We start from the raw sequence: 19,864 nt of genomic DNA on the forward strand, positions 1-19,864 counted from the left end.
CAATATGGGTCTTAATTTAGAGAATGTACATTTTGTCTAAGCATTTCAAAGCCTCTTATCCTCTTCCATTTCCTTCTGCCACCTCTACAGGTATAAAGATTGAAAAAAACTTTTAAAAAGTAACAGAAAAAAAAGATGATTTTAACAACTTGATAAAGAAGCTTAAGATGTGCAACAAGGCATTTTGTAGGCATCTGCTGCAAGTCAGTGCAGATTTCAAGCAGCTTTGCTAATAGCAGTCTTCAACTTTAATAGGCAACTTTTCCTGTTTTTGTTAACATTCATTTTCTCTTTCCATTAAATGGAGAATAAAGCACATAGATTACACAAAAACATCTTGTTAGATCAAAACAGAATATTGTAAGAAAAACAGTGTGAATGGTATATAAATCATTATATTTTACACTACAGCACTAAAAAGAATACTCTGAGCCATATGGATCCTCTACAAAGGCGAGATTTACATTACTTTGAGAGGACTATGCACTAACTTCCAAAGCCCAGCTCAATATCAGCTTAGCTAATCAGAACCAGGCATATCTTAAATTTATAGCTGCTCTAACAGGATGCAACCCATCCTAGAATTATTGGCACTGGAACAGCTGTCCACCATGAAAACCACAAGCAGACCACAGAGAAATTCTGCCTAGCCCAGCCAAAAGTGGAGAGGGAATATGAGAACGGAAGAAAGGAGCCTGCACTGCTTCCCTGGGAGCAGAGAGGGAGAAGGGCTGCTAGGAGGGGCACATCAGCCACTTTGGCTCTTGCACCCCTTAAACACATTCAGCAACATTCATACACACCATATCTTTAATGTCTCAAAATCATCTTAAAACTTTGCTGTGTTTCACAGGGGTGACTCCCAATCTTCCCCCTCATCCCAAACACAGAAAAACTTAGCAGATAATTAAATTCCATTACAGAGTTTTGATATTTTATGTATTTCCTCCTGTTCAAATTAAACACCATGTGGGGGGGATTAAAGTCCAATAAAACTTACTAACCACAATATGGAAGTCTTAAATATAAACACAGGAGGAAAAGTAAACAATTCTGCATCAAAAGACAATAAATATGCCCACAAAAGAAACATCAGTTTACCAGAGTCATATTCAATGGTTAATTTAAAGATAAAAAACCACCCCCCCTCTACTCTATAAACAGAAGAAAAATATTTACAACAGCATTTTGTTATGCTTTCTACTGAAGAATTCTAAACATGCTCACAATCATATTATAGCAATTTAAAATATTTTTATTCAAAATTAAGAGTATCTTTACTGAAGTGTAAATCAGACTTGCTCACAAGTTTAACCATTTGTTCAGTAGAGTTCCCTCTCTCTTAGGCACAAACTACACGATAAAACCACCATCCATAATTTAATATGTAGGAAATTTAAAATGAACAATCCTAAAAGAAAAAAGCAGATATAACCTTCCAGCATTACTTAGTATATTTAAAGGCCCTAAGTCGGTAGCATGCTAAGCTAATTAAAAGATCCATCTAATCGGATCTTTCAAAAGTGCCCTTTAGGAAATAACAAAATAGCCTAGTGACTAACTGCATACTGATTGCTAAAGTACCTAATGCAGCTGCAGGAGAGCCAGTCAAACAATATTTACACATGCACACATACAGATGAGAGATTAAACATGCACAAACTGCATTTTCTTTTATCTGCTTGGAACTCTTACCTTGCTCCTCAGAGTATTTAACATTTCCCAAATAGCTGGAGATCCAAGGATTTCTGAACATGGTTGCACAAACAAAGGATTCGGCAAAGAGAAACTACAATAGCAGCTAATTCTCAGGCAGGCACAGCCCTTAGGCCTGTCTTAGCAATATCGTGTAGAGATTTTTCATAGCACAGGACTGGAGCTGTCAGGCTGTGCGTCCCAGGGAGTACAGTAAATGCATAGCAATAGGCTGCAAGCCGGAGCAGCTCAAGCCAGTAATCAGATTACGAACAGAAATTAGGCACATGAATGCTAAAACAGATTGGGCAACGGTGATTGGGAGATTTATAATATTACCACTTCAAAGATCCAGCCAAATTGCACATTATATTCCTGCAAAACGAATGCAGAACCCCTGAATCCTCATATTAAGAAACCAAACAAACAAAAAAACCCCCAACAACAACAGAAAAAATGTCAAGAAGAGGAATAATTCCTTCATATCTCTAATCAGGATAAACTGCAGTGCTTATTTAAGAAAAACAGCACCCAGGCTGCCAAAAAATGGACTCTGATAATCATAGCATTATGCTTAAATGTTTTGCCTAACTATTAGTTGGAACATTTAAAACAGACAAGATTTATGGATAACATATGAGCAAAATTACTGGTGGGGGTAGGGATTTAAGAACAGACACCACAGCTCCAAATATTTTAATTCGAGACAGAAGGTGAAAAATTGCACTAAAGTACTGTCTAGCTACCATTTTTTTTTTTTATTAAACAGATTTGATGGATTTTGGATTGAAAAGTTGGAGTTCTTTTAGCTAATTTTGAAAGCCTGGAAATATTTGTTTGCAATGGTGCAATAACCCTGGCTCAGACACTCACACTAGGGCTACCTGATGGTCTAACACAGACACAAAGAAGTGCTAAATCTGTGATTGAAACAGGTCCATGCACTTAACCCCATCCAAACAAATAGGGACATCTATCAGCTTTCCTCCAACAGACTTCTTTCCTCCCAAAAGATTTCAGCTACTGTCACTATTACAGGCTGAGAGAGCTGGGGAGGTTCAGCATGGAAAAGGTTCCAGGGAGACCTCAGAGCACCTTCCAGTACCTAAAGGTGGCTACAAGAGAGCAGGAAAGGGACTTTACAAGGACCTGTAGATAGGACAAGTGGTAATGGCTTTAACCTGAAGAGGGGTAGGTTTGGCTATTAGGAGAAAATTCTTTATTGTGGGGGTGGTGAGGCCCCTGGAACAGGCTGTCCAGAGAAGCTGTGAATTGCCCCATCCCTGGAAGTGTTGAAGGCCATGCTGGATGGGGCTTGGAGCAACCCGGTCTGGTGAAAAGTGTCCCTGGCAGGAATAAGATGATCTTTAAAGTCCCTTCCATTCCAAACCAGTCTAAAATTCTACGTGTACAAAACTCTCCAAAGGACTGGGGCTGTCAGGATCATGAAAAGGCAGACTAGCAACACAAGGCTGAAGTTCTTGACTCTTCTTACCTATTTTTGTGATGCCTGGTACAACAGAACCCTGATCTGTGCTGGGAACTTCAATGTACAGACAAGATACGAACAATTATGCTGTGAAAGAGACTGCAAAACCACAAGTGAAAAACATACTCTACCAAAAACCTGTTAATGGCTGTTGGCTCATCATGAAATTGCATTTAGCCTATCTAGGTCAACAAAACACTGTTCTTCATGCTATCAAGTTATTGCAATGGATAGAAAAACACACATTCCATCTTGTCTAATGCACCTGATATTTGTTTTAATCTATTTTTAAAACCATAAATGATGTTGAAGTCAACCTAATCAAAGCACCTTTTCTTAGCTGATCTTTCAACAGTCCAGAGCTCCCTGGAACAAGAGTCACCCAACACAAGGAATATGGCCTTGAAGCCTCTGACTCATCAAGTAACCTTCTCTCTTCAGAAATATTTGATGGTACATCCCACATTTCTTTTCTTTGCCTGTAACCTTGCCACCTCTCGTGTTTAATTCTAACCACTCCCAGCACTACCAACAGAACACAAACCAACACTGCTGTGCACTCCTGACCAGCTGTGAAGGCCTCCATGTACTTGAGCCTAATATATACAAAAAATGTAATCTGTTGGCACTAGTCCAAACCTGCAATTAACATGAAAATCTGGTGCTTTATGGCCTAGGCATAAGTGCAGGTGTGCTTAAAACACAAAAGTAAAATGGGGCAGAACTAACTAAGAGCTGCTGGTAACAGTTAATGGGGAAATTCTGGACCAGGATATGTGTTGGTATAGCAACAAGAGACACCCTGCTCCTGAAAAATACCCCTTCTTTTCTCAACCCTGCCTATCTGAAGACTGTTTACCTGATCTTGTGAATAGAGGTATTCTTTTTTGCAGCATTTTTAAGCATCTGTAACTCATCTGGTACACAGTAAGGGAAGTTTCTGATAAAGCTCAGGTAAACTCCACTCATTTGATAAATCTTGTGTCTGCAATCTTTAGCAAGGTTGAAGGAAAAGTTAGACTTGACAGCTGAGCTGATGCAATAGCTCAAGGCTGCCAAGAAAGACAGTCCTAGCCATCATTCCTCCTGCTGCAGCACCTCTGCTAGGTCCTGCTCCCCAAGTGACCCAGCCTGACAACTAACTGCTGGTAAATATTCCCTTTTATTTCTGCTGGGTGTGCTTTTCAGGAGGTGCCAGAACAAGGCACAAGATCTTATGATTAGGAAAGGGATCAACTCTTGTGGCTAACAAAGGAGGTGAGCTCAGCTCAGATGTCACCCCCCCTGTCTGGCAATGTCCCCTGCAACAGAGAGGAGGGGTATGGCTGTTTTTGTGGAGGGAGGGGTCAGGCTCCCCCATTCCTCTGCCATAAATCATCCTCAGCATTTTGTCCTGGTGAATGAGGTGCAGAAGGGAAAGCACAGAGAGCTGCAGAAAGACAGGAAAACTCTGGAATTCCTTTCACAGTTGTGTAATTTTTAAATGGGCTCTTGCTTGTGTTGTTCAGATTCTGCCTACAGGACACAGTAAGAAGCCAGTCTCTTCAAGTGGAAATATCTGTGATAGGCTTTGGTACAAACAGGACTCCTTTTCCTACTATACACAGCTGGCAGGTCAAGAATCCAGGACCCACCTCATGGGTCCAAAGAGATATTATAGTGGAAAGTAACATAGTCAATTAAAAAAAGAATCTCTATCAAGCTCTTCACAAAAATACCTAGAGTTTGGCTTCAAAATCATGTTTGGTTGGAAGGTGACCATCAGCCATTGCTCCATGCACAGGACCTGTGATTTAACTTTCCTGGCACTGCTGTTGATACTAAAACTGTGCTGCTGTGCAGAATCTGAAAGTGTTGATTCAAGATGAGGGGTATGTGCAAACACTGCTTAAAACTATGAGATGATGGAGCTTTTGGGTAATACAGCAATGCTATGTAATTCACACAGATCATTTGGAATACTGAACTGTAGGTAACTGACCACTTGCTTTCCTCCTTTCCACCAAAAAGGGATCATCTATCACAAGAGGAGTCTGTGCTGGCCCTTAACCAGCTTTGGAAGTGGAGAAAATGGTGCAAAAAAAACAGAAGTCAGCAGAGTCAACCAAGGGTATCAAAAAAAGAAGTCTTGGATTTAGCATTTTGCTTCTTGTTTGAAAACAGCAGGTTTAAGAGCAAATCTTTCCCAGAGGAAAAGAAGTTAATATCCAAATATTTCATGAAGAGAGGAGGAAGAGCAGTTTGTCCTTCAAAAATAACCCAGTCTCCAGGACCTACAAGTGTGCTCAGCCAAACTATGTTATCAAGGCTGTGTTACAAATCGGTAGTAATGCTCTTGTCCCCCTCTGCCATCATTAATTCTTCAGCATTAGCAGCTTCCAACATAAGCAAACACAGAGAGAACAACAGTTCAGCCTTCAGAAAGGGGGGCAGCCCAGTGGGAAGCTAAGTTTGCAGTCATCTGGGCTTAGAGCTCGAGGTTAAGCATGTATACATTTCAAATCTGAGACCGCTCATGAAAGACCAGCTGGCAGTTAAATGTTGTTCTGAAGCTTCCCACAGGAAGAGAAGGAAAATATCTTCCTTTTGTCTGGCAAAACTAATAGCTCTAATCAAAGCTGCAGTTTAAACGACTTGCAAAACACTTCCCAACTTACAGGCTTGCCAGCCCCAAAGCACTAAGGAGCTATGAACCAGGTCCCACCAAGATCAGACCTTTTTTCCTCTTGAATTTTGATCACTTATGAATTTATATTTAGAAGAGTTTAGAAGTGATAAAGAGAGGTAGATACTTTGTTGTGACTTGCAGTTATCATGAAAGCAAAAATCAAAGAAGCTCATGACAGCTGTTTGAAGAAAAGCCAAAAATAAAATTTTAAAGAAATCAACAATGCAGAGGAAAGCAAACCCACAGTGACTGCATGAAACTTTCTGCAAATATGCTAGTTAGGTAAACAGGAATCTGAGCAGCACAGAAAACTGAAATGATCTGTATAAATGTAATGATGAAATAATATTTTCATCCACTCTTCATGGGTAGTGATCTAAAGGAGCTCATGAATTTTATTCAACTGCTCTTGTGGCCAAGGTGAGCATCCTTGGATTAGCCAGTCAAAATGAGCTGTGCCAAGACCTGAGATGCTGTGGATGATGGCAGGAATGAAGGTCAGAAGACTGTGGCTAAATCAGACCACTCTTTTCCATCAGTCCATCTGACCTCCCCTCCCAGGCTGCAGGCTTCTTGCCTACCCCAGGCCACCCTGTCAGTTTTTGGTATGTAGGCATATCTTTCCAAAGGAAGTGGCAAGGCATTCCCTTTTCTTATTTCCCCTTCCTCCCAGACTCCAGCAATCCCTGCCAAGTTGTTCAAGAAGCCAGACCAAAGCTGAAGGACAGGTCAAAAATCTCCCAGAAGATAACTTCAGCAGCACAATCACTTAAAAGCTCAAGTCACGTTCCAGCAGCCCACCTTGCAATCACAGTATGTATTCTGGGTTGGCAATGCCAGTCAGGTTTGTCTTCTCCATCCAAACCCCATGTATGTGGGGAAGTAGTATTTTTTCATTTCTTAAATTGAGGCCATTCTTATGAACTTTAAAAATACGATAAAGTTTCCTGACATGGTGTCATCGCTCCAGTGGAAAGTAAATACAATCCTTTCCAAATAATCATCCTGGCAAAACGATTCGTGTTTGACCAGTGATTGTGTTTTGGACAAGACTTCAGTTTGACTTCAGCACTGCATTGCTTGTGTAGTGCACTCTAAAACAGGTCATATGCAAAGAGATGAAAAAAGCTGAATAGTAGATTTTTAAAGGGGTCTGAGGTTTGTAGTACAAAATGTGTTGAAAGAATATGGATGGTCTTTTTGTACTGGCTATTTAGTAATATGCTCTGGGAAAAGGGAGAACAACAGGTATTTTTGTACTTGCACTAGAAATCCCCTTCCAATCTCCAGATTACTATTTCAGATTTAACCCCACTTATTAATTTCAGCAATTAAATCTCCTAAAAGGAGATTTTGGTATCTTTCAGTTTTGGAACACATCGCAGAATAAGGAACATCACCATCTTTCATATCACTGTTCGCAAAACTGCATGACAAGACTGTAGCATAATTAAAAGATGTCCAAGGTTTTCCTCTGCAGGAGTAGGATCAGATTAGAGGAGCTCCTTCAAGGAAGTTCAACGGCTAGATGCCTGTCTGTTTGGGCCCTTGTCTCTGGGCCCAAAGCAGTAACAGAAGATGCCATGTGTGAACACAGCCATTTCTGCGCTGAACAAACGGCTGGAATGGAGGATAAGGCAGGAACTCCTCTCCCAGTAACACAGACAACCTCAATCATTAAACAGCTCAAGGACTTTGAGGAGACATGGCAGTGAAACAGCATTGGAGAATGTTTCACAGCACAGCTCTCTGAGCAGCTGCAGCTCAGACTGTGAAGGCACAGGGTCAGTCACAGCTCTGTGGACATCCTTCACTGGTGTCATGAAGCCTCAACTTCTTCTTTGCTATTGCAGTGAATGAGAGCTTTGCTGCTGAGATGGCCCCAGGCTTAAACTGCTGCTGGGAGACTTCAACTCGTGTCCCTCAAAAACAAGCAGCCGAGGTTTGTAGGATGGGTTTCTCCATCTTCTGACACTTCTAGTGTCTGCAATCAGTACGAGGCTGTCTCCTTGCCTGGAGCAGCAAGTGGCCCCATGCAGTCAGGTGCCACAAAAAGCCCTGTCACACTGCTGAGTTTTCTCCTGGCTGCTCTTGTACAGCTCTGCACGTGGGTAAAAGCCCAGTAAGAGGGCAGAGAGAGGCACGCATACCCCAAGGAAGAATTTATAATAAAGTGCTTTGGCTCTTCGTGATAGTCATCTAAGGAAAACACCCATTTTGTTTACCACTGCAATGTGACATTTCACAGGCCACATCCTATCCCTGCATACTTACCCTGAAATATAATTTTTCAAGCCTCAGGCAGACAGCAACCTTGCAGACAAGAAATCCATGACCCCAGCTCCCATCCTGTTTATGGCGTGTTGCAATGCTCTCTCAAAAAATTAAATATTTATGAAAAGAAATAAAGAAAAATGTATGCTTTATTCAAGAGCTGATTGTCAAGGTAGGACACTCAACAGCAAGTACTGTCACTGCACTATGAAAAAAGCACATGTACCAGGCTTAATTTGCAATCAGCATGGCTAAGCAAAAATTAAAGAGGAAAGAAAAGCTAACCCAGTGATGCTGCAGTTCTGCAGTCTGTTCTCTAGAGAGCAAGTTTAAATTCATGGCAGCTATGGCGTTTTTCTCTTTATTGCCCTTATTCAGTCCCAAGGCCCCTGCAAAAATCACCAACATTCTTGGTGCTCAGGGGGGTACCAGGAAGTTAATCACAAGTCAGATTTGAAAAGCCTTCCCAGAGCTGCCTGGGAAAGTTTGCACAGCATCTGCTTGTCTAAATCTATGGAGATTACGCTAAAAGAAAAACGTAAATACTTTTTTAAAGGCTTCTTCCATGTGAGTCAGATTTTATGAGGTGGGTATGAAGCAACCTAGCTTAGTCCTGGTCTGTCCACAGACAGTGGGTACCAGTATTCCCTTTCTTCTGGAAGCGAGATAGTTGTTTTAGCCAGTAAAAATCAGTTTTCCAATAAAGGGCATAAAACTACATAATAGGAGGGGAGAAACAAGTCCCAAAGTAACTTAAAAAAAAGAAAAAAAAAGTTCCTCTTAGTCCAGTATTCCTCTGAAAGCAGGCAGTGCAAGGAATGAACACACACTTCTCAGCAAAGGCCCACATAGGGGTTCAGTATACGGACTAACAGCATGGACTGGCGTCCTAAGATTATAACCAAGCACATAAAAAACAGGCCAGGAACAGAAGTACAGCCACTAACATTTACACAAAAGGATTTCACTTTTTAAAGCCACCTCTAGCATAATCTTGACATTTGGCAGGCAGCGTGCAGTGTCAGTGTCAGCCAGCCGGGCTCAGGCAGCAGCAGCAGCAGCGCTGTCAGCGCCGCCGTGCTGGGTCGCATCTCCCGGGGTCTGCGCCGGATCCGTTCCGGGCTGCGCGTCTCACCCAGCGTGCTCCGTCCCCAGGCACGGCTCCGCAGCTTCCCTAATAAGGCCAGGCGAGAGTTGACTGGCTGGCTTATAGGTCACCCAGTGTTTACCCAGCGAGCCGGCGGCAGCTGCAGCCCCGCAGCGCTCCTCTGCTCCGGGCCGTGCCCGCGCTCGCAGGGCCGCGGCGGCCGGGGCCCACCGGCGCTGCCCGGCTGGCCAAGGCCCTCACAGCCCAGGGGGACACGCTTTGGTTTCACCGCAGGCACCATGAAACTGCAGGGAGTGCAGGTGCCACCACAGCGCACTGTACGACCACTAGACTGAAAAAATAATCAGGTTTCTCACTGCATGAATTGCTCGAAAGTAGGGCAGCGGTGTAGGTATGAACAGCCACCCTCACAGCTGCAAGGAGAAGACAGGTACTTGTCAAACACCAGAACCAAGGGAAATAGATGAAAGCAAGGCAGAGATACTCATTTGAGCACTACTATTTAATGATTTATTACTCTTGATCAGTTATGGTGAGATTCACTGCAATTCAGACAGATGGCTTCAAAAGTAATGATTTACCCTCCATAAAAATAGCTATCCGGCCGAATAAAAAAACCCCTTCTGCTTCTGCTTCCCTTGTGATTCAGTCTGTTTTCTCCTTTACACCACTCCTAAGGCAATTTCAAGATGCTAGATTTGGATAGTGTCCTACCCCCTTTCCCAGCAGAGTCTGAGGAAAGCCAGGAGACGGCTCTGCGGTTGGAGCTGGCACAGGTCACCTCGAACCACAGCACTGCCACGAGACCCCTGCGAGGGGACAGCACAGTGGCTCTTGCCTTCAGGTCAGTACAGACAATGCATTTCCATCCTTCATCAAAACCACCTTGTTAGGTTTAAATACCTACCTAATACAATCAGATATAATGATGTGCTTATCATATGATTCAGCTAGAAAATTGTCTCAGCGCAGGGAGTAAAACTAAACTATGATTATCACCCTACTGAAGTAACCAAATGATCACAGTTATGTCCTGCTCCTCTTATGAGCCCGGGGTTCACACTGTTATAATTAAAAAGGATAAAATATATGGCCCATTCACTCTTAAAACAGTACATTTAAAAAAAACAGCTGATAGTTTGTAAGCTTAGCCATTATCATTTTGGGCTGAATCTGTACCCAGGTGCACACACAGATCTTGGCTCAGAATTGCTGACTTTTGCCTCAGTCTGTTCTCACCCAAAATATGCTTCACTTATACAAAGAAATGGGGCACACACATTCAAAAAAGGGCCAGTCAGACATGATTACACAAAGGTAAGTCCTAAAATAAGCCAACTCACTTTGTGTCGAATTTGCTTAGATCAGCAGCACAATATGCTCTTATGAATATCAATAATGAATGCTGGAGGAAACTAAACAACACACAAGCAATGAGAAGAACTGCTGTGTGAGCATTAGACCTGTTAAGAGTTTCAGGAAGAAGTCAAGATATCCCTGAACTTTGAAAATCAGTCACATTTCACAGACTTTCAGGCTGGGATGAGAGAAAAGCTAGAAGAAACTGGTTTGCTAGAGGAAATGGGTTCACCTATTAGTTTCAAGTCTCTCTGAATACACAGTGACAAATCCAAAGTACCAGGGGAACACTACTTCTCCTCTTGGTTAAAAAGGAGAATCTCAATAAACCTAGGCACATCTGGAAGGGAACACTCAGACACCCTCACAGGTGACTGCTTACTTGTCACCAGTTAATTTAGTTTGTGTAACCGCCCATGAGCAAAGGCTTTCCAGTGCTTTTATACTTTCACTGTTTTAATTTTAAATGGGAGATAATGTTACAGCTGGCTTTTCTCCATTTTAACACTCCCATTTTTCATCTTTGCTCACAGACATTATGACTTCCAAGACAGGTTTCAGAAAGGAATTTTGGAAATACAGCAGTATCTCCTCCCCTGTGCTACAGATGGGAAAAAGGGTAGAATTAACATTTTTTAAAATCTGTGTTCTGAATATTTTAAACCCAAAAGGATACCTAAGTGGTAGGGAAGACACCTTCATGAAGAAATCTGGCTTTTTTCAATGCTCAGGACAAAGCACAGTTACTGTAGTCAGTTAAACCTGACTGGTGCAGAGCTAGAGAATAAAATTCTCACTGAATTTTTCAAGAATAGGCCAGAAAAGCAATTTCAGCAAAATCTGTACATGTATAGGAAAGGTGATGCTGAAAGAACAGAATAATGGCTCACATAAGACCTCTGCTTAAATCAAGGCTGAAGAATACTTTCCACACTCAGTCCCCCAAAAAGGCCACCTCCTCCAGTGACCTTACAAGAATCAGCTGCCACCCCAGCTCTCGGTCACAGGAGAGGAAACACATCCACCATGTAATCACCAGATATGTGCTGCAGGCACACATTCACTGAGAAGACAGATGGGGTTTCAGTGAGGTAATGGGGAGGTGTTCTTCCCCTGGTCTACAGATGGTCAGTTCAAGCTCAAAAGTAAAACATCATGACTTCGTTGAAATGAAGTGAGCAGAGAAAACAGCCTACAAATTAAAGAACAAGGGCAGTTGCTGGGGGAGCCAAGAGGTTTGTTATAGTCCAGATTCTCAGAGCCACCTCATGAGCACACAGGGAACAGCCCCCAGGGCTGGTGCAATATTGAGGCCTCTGTGATGGCTGGAGAAAAGTTCTCAGTCACACCTCAGCTTTCACTAACACATGGAGGAGCTCAGCTGCATTTGCTCCAAATTTCCTCTTCCCAAGACTAGAACCACCATTCCCAGCTCTACTCCTTTTAGTCTCCCAGTTCTCATTTTTGTCAATCCCTCACTTCTAATTTTATTTCTGCTGCCTTTGTATACTTCCACCTTCTTCCTGTATCCCATACTATGGGTAATCCCCCCACATTTCTATTCTTCAGTGTTTCCAAATGTATTCCCACTTCTCCCCCGGCTCTTCTGCTCTCACTGCAGATTCTCCCATTAGAGACCCTCACTGGCCCTCTTAATCCACTTCATTTCATCTCCTGCACAAACCCAGCCATTTTTTGAGAAGGGTTTTGTTTTCCTTCTCCAGGAGATTTCAGTAAATTAGGTCTGTCCAACCTAGCACACTTTATTAGGAGAGAACTGATCACAGGGAACTAAGGAGCTGTTTTAGTGAGAGGTGAATCAACTGCAGTGCACAAAGCTTAACTTGAGCAGCACACTGTGGAGCAGCCAATAACCAGAAGGTCACAGTGTAAACATGCTGCTACTCTTGGACATTTTTTTCTTGCAGGTAAATTCCCTTCATCAGTCAACTTGTTTGTCCCATGAATAGCATCAAAGGAATGCTGCACTGTTTCAAGAGAGGCACTAAGCATGTGTAATGGAAAGAGACATCCCTTAAAAAAGAGAAAAGACAGGCAGCTTGAACAAATTAAGAGCTGGAAAGAAAGGACTCCCTTGATGTCTTAATGGCCATTGGTTGTTACAGTTAATACACCAACAACCAGTTACAGAAAGGGTGCTGGACTAGAGCCTTGTGAGGCAAAGAAAAAATACCTTGCCTTGCAAGGTATTTGTCTAAAAGTGAGGCAAAATTCCTGCTGAGGAATTTAGTGTATAACCATCAACATCATAGATAAGCACAGTACAGTATCTCCTAGCAGAGTGGGGCACAGCCCTGTGCCAGGTGATGCTACAGAATGCTCAGTCCCTAGGACCTCAGGAGGGGCTGCAAACCCCAGCAGGGAAATGGGGCATGTTCTGCAGTAAGACTTCTCTCTGCCACCACACCACACTGTCTCCAAACCCAGGACCTTGCATTTCAGGGGAAATGAGAAGCAAGCCTTGGGGAATTTTGGGTACAGGGACCCTAAGAAGCTTCATTGTTAAATACTCTATCATCCTCACATGCACCATAAAGGCTGGGCCCACAATTTGTGATTCAGGCAAGGAAAGGCAGCCGTTCATGAGCCTCAGCACTGTGACAGAGCATGTACTGGACAGACACACATGAAATTCATGCACCGAGTTTGTCAGCACAGTGTCCTGCCCACAGAGTCTACAGAAAGGCATTCTTATGGCATGGAGACAGTCCTTCCTACACCAGGGAGCCTCTGGGAGCCATTTGGGAACTTCACATCAGCCCACCAGCACTACTGGCATATTTACTATCAAGTTCTGTATCTACATTTCATACAAAGGTTGTTGAAATCCAAGCAAGATGCTCGTTTTCCTCATTGTCTTTCTATTCTTGGCCTGACTTTTAAGTGTTAATGGAAAAACTGAATAAAATAAAGCAGTAGAAGAGTTAAGTAATCCAGCAGCTTCTCTAAATGATTTAACAATTTGTAGTGCAATTAAGCATACACATAGATTGCTTTGACTTAAAAAAGATCATGTGCATAAATAGTCAAGTAAACAAAAAAAATAAGGCTCAGTGAAGGCTACATTTTAGGCCATTCAGACTATCTGGTAAAGATACTGTTTGCCAATGGCTGTAAATCAACCTGCAGCAGTATTTCAGACTGCCATGGAAAGTATGCCTGCATTAAAACCCAGCACAAGAAACTTTAAATTCCTGACAGCATGTGGCCATGCATGAGGTCACTGTGAAAAGCTGCAACATTTTCTTGAGCTCTTTATTTTTGTTTCCTGAGAAGTTTGAAGCCATAATCAGCAGCTTATACCCGAAGTCTAGATGTAAAGTCAGCACAGGCTGGACTAAGTCCAGGAGTTGCATTAGTTCACAATATACAGGAAAAGAACAAAATCCTATCCAAGGAGATCCAGAGCACTAAAATGCTATTTAAGGAAGCTGAACAAAACTAGAGGACTGCTCTAGTGAGGGCACTATATGGGATTTCACTGGGATACCATAATTTCATTTTTATAGTCCAGTTCTCACTTTCTGCCCTCAAGGGTATGTGTGCATATGTATGAAAGTACCCTATTAAACAATTTGGCATATGTAAGTTCTCAAATGGCTCCTTTTTTGAGAGCTTTTTTTGGCTAAGTGTTATCATTATTTCTTGCAAGTCATTATGAAGAACAGTGTATGAGCATCCAGTTTCTAGTATTTCAAGGGTCTGTGGGTGCATAAAACACACCTGCATAGGAACTGGGTTTTACAGGAAGAAATGTTTCATTGGTTGGGGTTTTTTTTAAGATATTCTTTTCATCTATTGACTATTAGAACATTTTATGTGAGAATAAACACACAACTCACCTATCCTGTCATTTTGTCTTGCAATCAGAATGCAAAGAACAGCAGAAGTCAGGTAACTTGGTAAATAATCTCAAAAAAATTAAAACAGAAAGTCAGGGAGGAGAAAAAGGAGTAAACTGAGGGACACCAAGACGAATCAGCTCTAGGAATGCCAGAAATCTACATTTAGTGTGGACTGCTCTTAAGTTTTGTTTCAATAGTTGTTTCTCTGTGGAAGTCATACTGTTAGTTATGTTTCTTTTTTGAATCAGTGAAGCAAATGACTGTGTTCCATGATTACAATTTTCTGGAAAATACCTTAATGGGAACATCCAATAGCAAACATTGTTAAATATTGTAACAAATTTATCCCTCACTACACAAAAATAAAACTAACATTGTATTTCTATTTTCTTATCTACAGAGCTTAAGTGCTTCTGTTAGTTGACTCTTTTTTCCTCTTTAATATCCTCTCTTCTCTTTGTGAGAAAAACAAACAAACAAGGGCTCTGTACAGAATTTTTCATTTTTTTAAGTGTGAAGACTGCAGCAGGCCTTTTGCTTCCTTTCAGTTACCCTCATGAAGAGATAGGAGTTGGAAAAAAAATAATCTCAGAACAGATTTGCTTCCAATTGAGTTGGAAGAATATACAGTTAACCCATTTCTATCAGCTGAAATTGCTTTAATTAACTTTTTTCCTCTTTCCATTTTTAATCCCATCAAGTGTTATGCCAGCTAATTCTCTCTCTTTCCAAGCACAAATATTATTAATTAGTCAGGATGAAGTCCTATAAATACTCATATTCCAACTTTATAGAGCATTCTGGCTACCTCTGCCATAAATAAAAGCTACTTACACAACCTGCAACCAATATACAAAGCCCCTATCTGTTAGAACTGAGCCATCACACTCCATTAAGCTCCAGTCAGATTACAGCTTTTCTGTAACTTGTTCCACCCCACATATCAGTCTAAGACTGCTACTCATTTTTGGTTAAGTATTAAAACAATATATTAGTTTTAGCTTCCAATATACCTTCCCTATGGACTTGCTACAGAGAGGCCATACTCAGTACCACTGGTCCCTCGAGTCTAAGGGTGATCTGCTGTCCAGTGTAGGTGCTCAGGACATTTCCTGGGACTCATAAGACAGGTTACTAAAGCACTGGCAGTACTGCTAAAGTGGTAGTGGTGGAGAGCATTCACAGCCAATTACACCAAATTCTTGACAAATTTGAGAGCAAACCACAAAAACCTTAGCTTCAACACTAGCCATGTGATCAAAGAGTTCCATAACTCAAGTATCCCATGGAAGGGATATTTTAACATACTTTAATCTTTAAAAGTTTCCATAAAACTACCTTCAAGAAAGCCAAGGCTTAGCTATGGCTTGTTGATATCTTACAACATCAAGGATCGTGGAAGATGCTGCAGTCTCTCCCACTTGCTGTGTAACTGCTCCCAATACCTGACAACATTTTTCATATTGTTGGTTCAGCAGGTTGGAGGAAGCTGTCTTCTGGCAGAGAAAGACAAATGCTAGTACAACTATACCCTTTCCTGGCAAGTAATTTATCTGAATTAGATTAAGCTTTTCTGACCTCCTCCACCAACCCAGGGCTTGGGTTAAATTCCAGGGTTACCTATCCAGTTCCTGCCATACAAACAGGACCCAGCTGAGTAAACAGCTCTGCCCTCTCAACATTCAGCAGTGGGACTCAGAAAAATGAACAGCCTGGTTCCTGGGTCTCTGACACCATGACAACAGCATCAATCGTTTTAAACATCATAACTGATATTGAAAGTCAGTCTTGCACAATAAAGGCAGATACTGTAACTTTAAAATACACACAGAGGTTAATTTAGAGAGCCTTTGTACAGACAGCCCATTAAACACAATAAGAAGTCAGATGAGCAAGCGAGAAGATTGTGACTTCTACTTTAACATATTTAATCTGTCATTGCTTTAACTATAATATTTATCAAGTTAGGATACAGCACTACAGAAAAATATTAAAAGGTTTTGTTAAAGACTACCAAGTAGTTTTCCTCTGCTCTCTACAGTGTACATACTGTGAGTGCATCATCAGATCTGTATTGAAACCACATTGATAAACACAACCTAATTCAAATCTTAGAAACAGCCCATTGCCAACTCTGATAGCAGCACAAGTAAAGCATCAGTTATTCTACAAAGCCTTGAAACCCATTTTTTCAATATGAACTTGGTGTTAAGTAACTTCTTAAATCAGCAGCCTAGGCTAAGGATGGCAAGCAACTGAAAAAGAATGCCTGAAACAAAATTTGTCTGATGAAGTTCCTTTAGATAAAACTAACTATTTGTTTACAAATGACTGATGTGGCAATCATGATCCTCAAAAATCCTACAAAACCAAAACTTTACAAAGAGAGGACAAAGAACTAAAATTTCCTATCCCCAAGATACTAAGAACACTCATGATCTCATCAGGTACTGGTTTTATAGCCTGCCCCTGTTTAACAGGCTGTGAAGTCCTTATCTCTTTCTACAGTATAACAATCATCTTCCCACCCTCCCTCCTCCCCTGAAGGAATATCATACCAGCTAGCTCCTCTTTGGCAGTTCAATGCATGTCTGATTAAACAGGGCAGTTTTTCATAACTTCTGTTTAACCTTGAAATCTGCTGCTTCTATTTCAGACCTGATGAAGTGCTCGTGTGCCTGCAAGCTTGGCTCATTTTTTCCCCCCATACCAGCTGGTCTAATAAATTACCTCTTCCTAACAACCTCATGTTAGCTGTGTCCTTAGATCATACACAGCTAAACACTATTATGCCACCTCAAACTTGTATTAAACCATGATAAAGAGTACTGCTGGCTTAAGAAATAATAAAAAAACCAAAGTCACTCAAACTACTACCTTGCATTACAGGTACTCATTCACCTTGCCCACTCCTCACATTGGTGAGGAAAGGATAACTTTAAATTGCCAAACCATGAGCATTTTCTGTTTAAGCTGCTCTAAATGTAGAACAAAATACATAGACTGGACATTTTAGTAAGTTTGAGGTGACTCCTGATGGTTAGGTTCCCTGTCTGCCAGAGAGAGAGTGAGTTTAAAACATGCAGTTTGCGTGATTTAAATTTTAAAGCAACTTTTTTGCCCGATTTGAGAAAGGGAAGGGGGTGGGGAAGGAGCATTTTGTTGCAGAAAAATCACCTCTTTTCAATCCACATGTAAAAAGTCCTTTCTTTAAGGTCCGGCAGTTGGAGGCTGAACTCCCGTTTCAGACATGCCTTTATTTGGAAACAATGCAGGAGCAGGCAAGGCAGGGCTTTTTCATAGATGCTGCCTGGCCACAGACAAGCTAACAACAACTTGGCAAAGTGACAGGCAGCTCTGCACAATCAATACAGCCATGTGCTCCTTGAACAAAAAAAAACAAGCGTGGAGTTTACGGTTTGAAAAAGCAAACAAACAAAAAACCCCTTTGTAATTGCTTATTAATCATTAAAGGAAAGAGGCGAAGACCAGAGCTCCATACAAATCCCACGAGGATGAGGCTCACCCAGCTGCACTCTTGGCACATATTGCCTGGAGCACAGCACTGTCTTCAGGACTGCAGTGTACCTGCTCTGGAGCACAAGCACCAGCTCCACAGCAGAGGCCACAGCCATGCAAGGCACAGGCAGAGCTGGCCATGAACAGGAGCTGGCTGAAGTGCTGACAAAGAACTCTATGTAAAACTCCAACTGCACACCATCAATGCACCCAAACGCAGGAGTTTGGGGCAGATCCCCCACTGGTGTTGGCACTCGGCTGTTCCCAGCAATACCTGCAAGATGGCTCCTTGAGATCACATCCCCCTTCTTCCCACAGACAGGGAGAGGGACTATTTTTACACAGCCACTGACCACTTTGACAAAAATAAATGTAAGGAAAACTTGAGACCAGTCATCTTCCTGATACTCCTCTCTCCCAGGGACCTCAGGAACCTTACAGGCAGAGGAGACCAAGTGAGAAGAGCAGACCTCAAGAATATGAAGAAATAACCTGACCTCAAGTGAAAGATCAGGATCTGCATTTTCTTCCTCCACTCTTCTTTCTCTCACACCAAGGAAAAACTCAGCTAGAAAAGCTGACATATCTTCAGAAATTTTTCTTTTTTCTTTTGGAAAAGAGACTCCATCCAGCTCCATTCAGGTTTTCTTCCCTACCTTCCTCCTCCCTAGCATTGCCAAGGTCAGATACAGGAGCCATACAAAAAGTCATGAAAGCAAAACAGAAAGAGGAGGTATCTATTTAAAGGTACTTTCATCCTCTTCAGAATAAACCTTTTTCCTCCAGGAGTTAAAGTTCACACTCTGCACAATCTTTAGCTTGCAATTTTCCCTACACCCCTGAAGCATTGGCTCAGTGCTGTTGAACTGAGGAAAAAAAAAATCCACTTCACTGCTGATCCCAGCACTGGTGCTGGGTGGAACATCACCACCACTAAGCCAGTCTCACACTTCCAACCTCTCTAGACCACAGTGTTCACATCTGGCTTCTATGATAGGAGCCACTCATATCCATCCTCTGATGGTTGGTCAATATGAGAAAGAAGGGCAAATACTTATTGAAATATTATTTTGCTAAGGAAAAGCCCAGCTTTCCAGCTAACATGGTTTTTCTTTCCAGTGGACAGGTTTATGATGAAGGTTTGGCATCTGTTCAGTTCTTCCTCTGTGACAAGCAACTTTCCTGTCTCCTGCATGGATGCAATCAGCACAGCTTTGGCTGCCAGCATGTGACACCCAAAAGCCTTTCATCCACAACAGTCTTGAACTTTGTTTTCCATCATGAAATACAACTTGAAGATGTATATTTTTATTTTTCTACCAGATCTCAGGTATAGAGGCCACATTGTTAAAGCATCTTTAGTAAGCAGGAAGAAGGTGGGCAGGACACAGTTTCTGTGGCACAAGTCCCTCTTGAAGGAAAAGGACTCAAGACTGAGCAGTGTGGAAGACCTCATGCTTACTTAATCATGCAAACTTCAGGATCAGGCAAGTGATAAATATTCTTTCCTCTCAGAGCACTCTGAAGGCCTCTGTCAAAAAGGCAGCCTGTGTTTTACACCCAAAAGCAGATGTTGCCTCTATTCACCCTCCAACAAGGGCTGCTGAAAGCTGAGGTTAAGAAATTATTAGAGATTGCATCATATTACCAATTTCCTGTTGTACTCTCAGAACTGATGAGAGTTCTTGGAAATATTATTTCTGATAAAATGCATTTCAAAATGTAAGACTTTTTTCATATTTGTGGTCACAAAGCATCTCTATTAGACTTATTGACTGCTGAAGAGCTGCCTCTTAAGAAGAAAGATTTCAATTTCAAAGCAAGTTGGAATGATTTTCTAAATTATCCTAAACTTTCAGAATCAATTTAACCTGTTTTGAGATTTG

General features: G+C 41.7%; 1 protein-coding gene across 10 annotated transcripts in view; it reads right to left on the bottom strand.

The window, feature by feature from the left end:
* SVIL (supervillin) overlaps nucleotides 1-19,864 on the bottom strand; it is a 133,474-nt gene that overhangs the window by 65,612 nt on the left and 47,998 nt on the right. Inside the window, exon 1 of one of the 10 annotated variants that reach the window (XM_064402446.1) lies at nucleotides 1,696-1,771. The exons of the other annotated variants lie outside the window; for them this stretch is intronic. Within the exon in view, the coding sequence (XP_064258516.1) occupies nucleotides 1,696-1,756 (61 nt within the window). The 5' untranslated portion in view covers nucleotides 1,757-1,771. Of the gene's footprint in view, nucleotides 1-1,695; nucleotides 1,772-19,864 lie in introns of those variants that run through there. 10 annotated transcript variants of the gene reach the window in all.

Source organism: Passer domesticus, chromosome 1 (genome assembly GCF_036417665.1).
Source record: "Passer domesticus isolate bPasDom1 chromosome 1, bPasDom1.hap1, whole genome shotgun sequence".
NCBI classification, from domain to species: Eukaryota; Metazoa; Chordata; class Aves; order Passeriformes; family Passeridae; genus Passer; species Passer domesticus.